A 2,057-nucleotide genomic window follows, 5' to 3' on the forward strand; every position below is an offset into this window, starting at 1 on the left:
TCCATCTGTGGGGTCTGGACACTCCTGGGGTAGACTTTACAATCAGAAAGCTTGGATCTAGGTGCTCAGCTGGGTTAATTGAGCTGATCAAGGCTGCAAATAAAACATAAGCTAGAGCAGAGGAAAACATTTCACTCCTATCAGTGTTTTTAAATTGATCTCATAGACTTTCTGCCTTTGTTTTAGTCTTTTCCATTGCAAACCGACCTCCACCTCTGCAAGATGTCTTGCTACGACCTGTGCCCACCAAAAACCAGCGTTGCCATCCCCCAGCCCATCGCTGAGAGCTGCAATGATCTGTGTGCCCGCCAGTGCCCTGACTCGTCAGCCTTCATCCAGCCGCCACCCGTGGTGGTCACCTTCCCCGGCCCCATCCTCAGCTCCTTCCCCCAGCAGGCCGTGGTGGGCTCCTCCGGAGCACCCGCCTTTGGGGGCTCCCTGGGGCTGGGGGGCCTGTACGGTGCCGGAGCCACGCAGGGCTCGGGAGGCCTCTGCACCTTTGGCAGAGCCTACGCTTCTCCTGCCTGCAGCCCTTGCGTGGTGCCCCGCTACAGCAAGAAGCTGTGGGACACCTGTGGGCCCTGCTAGACCCACACACACAGCCCCTGCTGCTGCCTCCAGCCCAAATGCCAGCGCCGCCACCACTCGTGCAGGGCTGAGTTGATGGGCACAGGGCACTGAGCATCCCCAGATCCAGTCATCGCCTGGGCAGCTGGCAGTGCCACACACCCTTGGCCGTTCCCTGTCCTCTCCTCCTGCTTTCTGCTCCTCTCCCCTCACATCTCTTCTCCACTGTTGGATGGACATGATAGGCTCTGTAGGGCTGATGAGGCATTTCCTCAGGATCTGGAACACTGCACCAAGAGGACATCCAGAGTGAGAAGCAATGCTCTGGAGAAGATTCTTCTTCATCCCCCAACACCTGGCAACCAACCACTCTGGGTTTTGCCCACCATCTCTCTGACAATCTCTCCTGCTCCTTTGAGAACAATAAAGGTTTATTGCATCCAAGTTTTGTCTCTCTCCCTCCTTGTTCCAAGTAGGGAAGACCCCAGGGGTGGGTTCTTGGCAGCTGTGGGAGGGCAATTGCTGGTCCTTTGCCTGGCCTTGTCACCCCAGGAGCAGCAGTAGTGCCACCAGGACCCATTCTGGGCAATTCCTAGGACTGGGGAGCCTCGTCACCCACCTGTATGAGCCCAGGGCCCCTCTTGGTTCAGAGATTTCAGCCTTCTCCACACTCAGCAGCAAGTACTGCAGCCAATGCTCCTCCAAGTGTAAGATATTTTGATTTTTTAATTTAGTTGTAAAATTAAACTGAAAGCCAATTTGTGCATATGGGTTTCAACATAATGGCATGAATACATAAAGCTATTTTCACGCCATTTCTAGATCACTTTGCACTGACAGAAAACTTCTACAGTGTATCTATTTAATAGAGTCCTGCAAAAAGAAAAACATTGAACAGACACACTTAAGAAGTGCCTAAAGGGCTGAGACACAGCTCTTCTCATCATGACAGACTGCTGAGGAACTCCAGGCACTTCTGCCTTGCACAAGAGCAAATATTGCTCCAAGAAGAGGTTGAATAACAAACACAAACCAGAGAGGATCTTGTGCAACACCACGGGCTTTAATGGGAAAGAGAAGCAGAGCAGACAATTACAGAAATTCAAGGCAATACAAAGGGAAAACAAACAAGGCAGCTTTGGTGCTGTGGTACCAGGACCCAGGGGACTGCCGAGGTGACAGAGGGATGCAGGGGTCACTGAGGCTCAGCCACACAGCCAGGGCACACAGTGGCACAGGAGAGTGGCCTCCTCCTGTCCCCATGCACAGCAGCTGATGCTCCACGTCCCCGTGCTCTGCTCCTTGCTTCAGGTCCTTGTTCGGGCCACCATCCTGGGAGCTTTAGAAAGAGCCACAGCTCCCGCGGCGGGACCTGCGCCACCTCTGGCTGCCAGGGAGGTAATACCCCATGCCACAGGAGGAGAAGCCAGAGCTGTAGGACCTCCCGCAATTGCCATACCCACTGGACCCATATTGGCCCCCGTAGCCCA

At 54.1% G+C, this 2,057-nt stretch overlaps 1 protein-coding gene across 1 annotated transcript; it reads left to right on the forward strand.

Annotated features, from left to right (window-relative positions):
* Positions 1 to 222: 222 nt before the first annotated feature.
* Positions 223 to 588, forward strand: LOC104535703 (scale keratin-like). The gene has a single exon (XM_010193367.1). It carries the CDS (start codon positions 223 to 225, stop codon positions 586 to 588), a length of 366 nt encoding a protein of 121 aa, XP_010191669.1.
* The last annotated feature ends 1,469 nt before the right edge of the window (positions 589 to 2,057 follow it).

Source organism: Mesitornis unicolor, unplaced genomic scaffold (genome assembly GCF_000695765.1).
Source record: "Mesitornis unicolor isolate BGI_N332 unplaced genomic scaffold, ASM69576v1 scaffold7181, whole genome shotgun sequence".
NCBI classification, from domain to species: domain Eukaryota; kingdom Metazoa; phylum Chordata; class Aves; order Mesitornithiformes; family Mesitornithidae; genus Mesitornis; species Mesitornis unicolor.

Coding starts and splice junctions, on each gene's coding strand:
- LOC104535703 (XM_010193367.1), top strand. CDS start 223: ATGTCTTGCTACGACCTGTGCCCACCAAAAACCAGCGTTGCCATCCCC.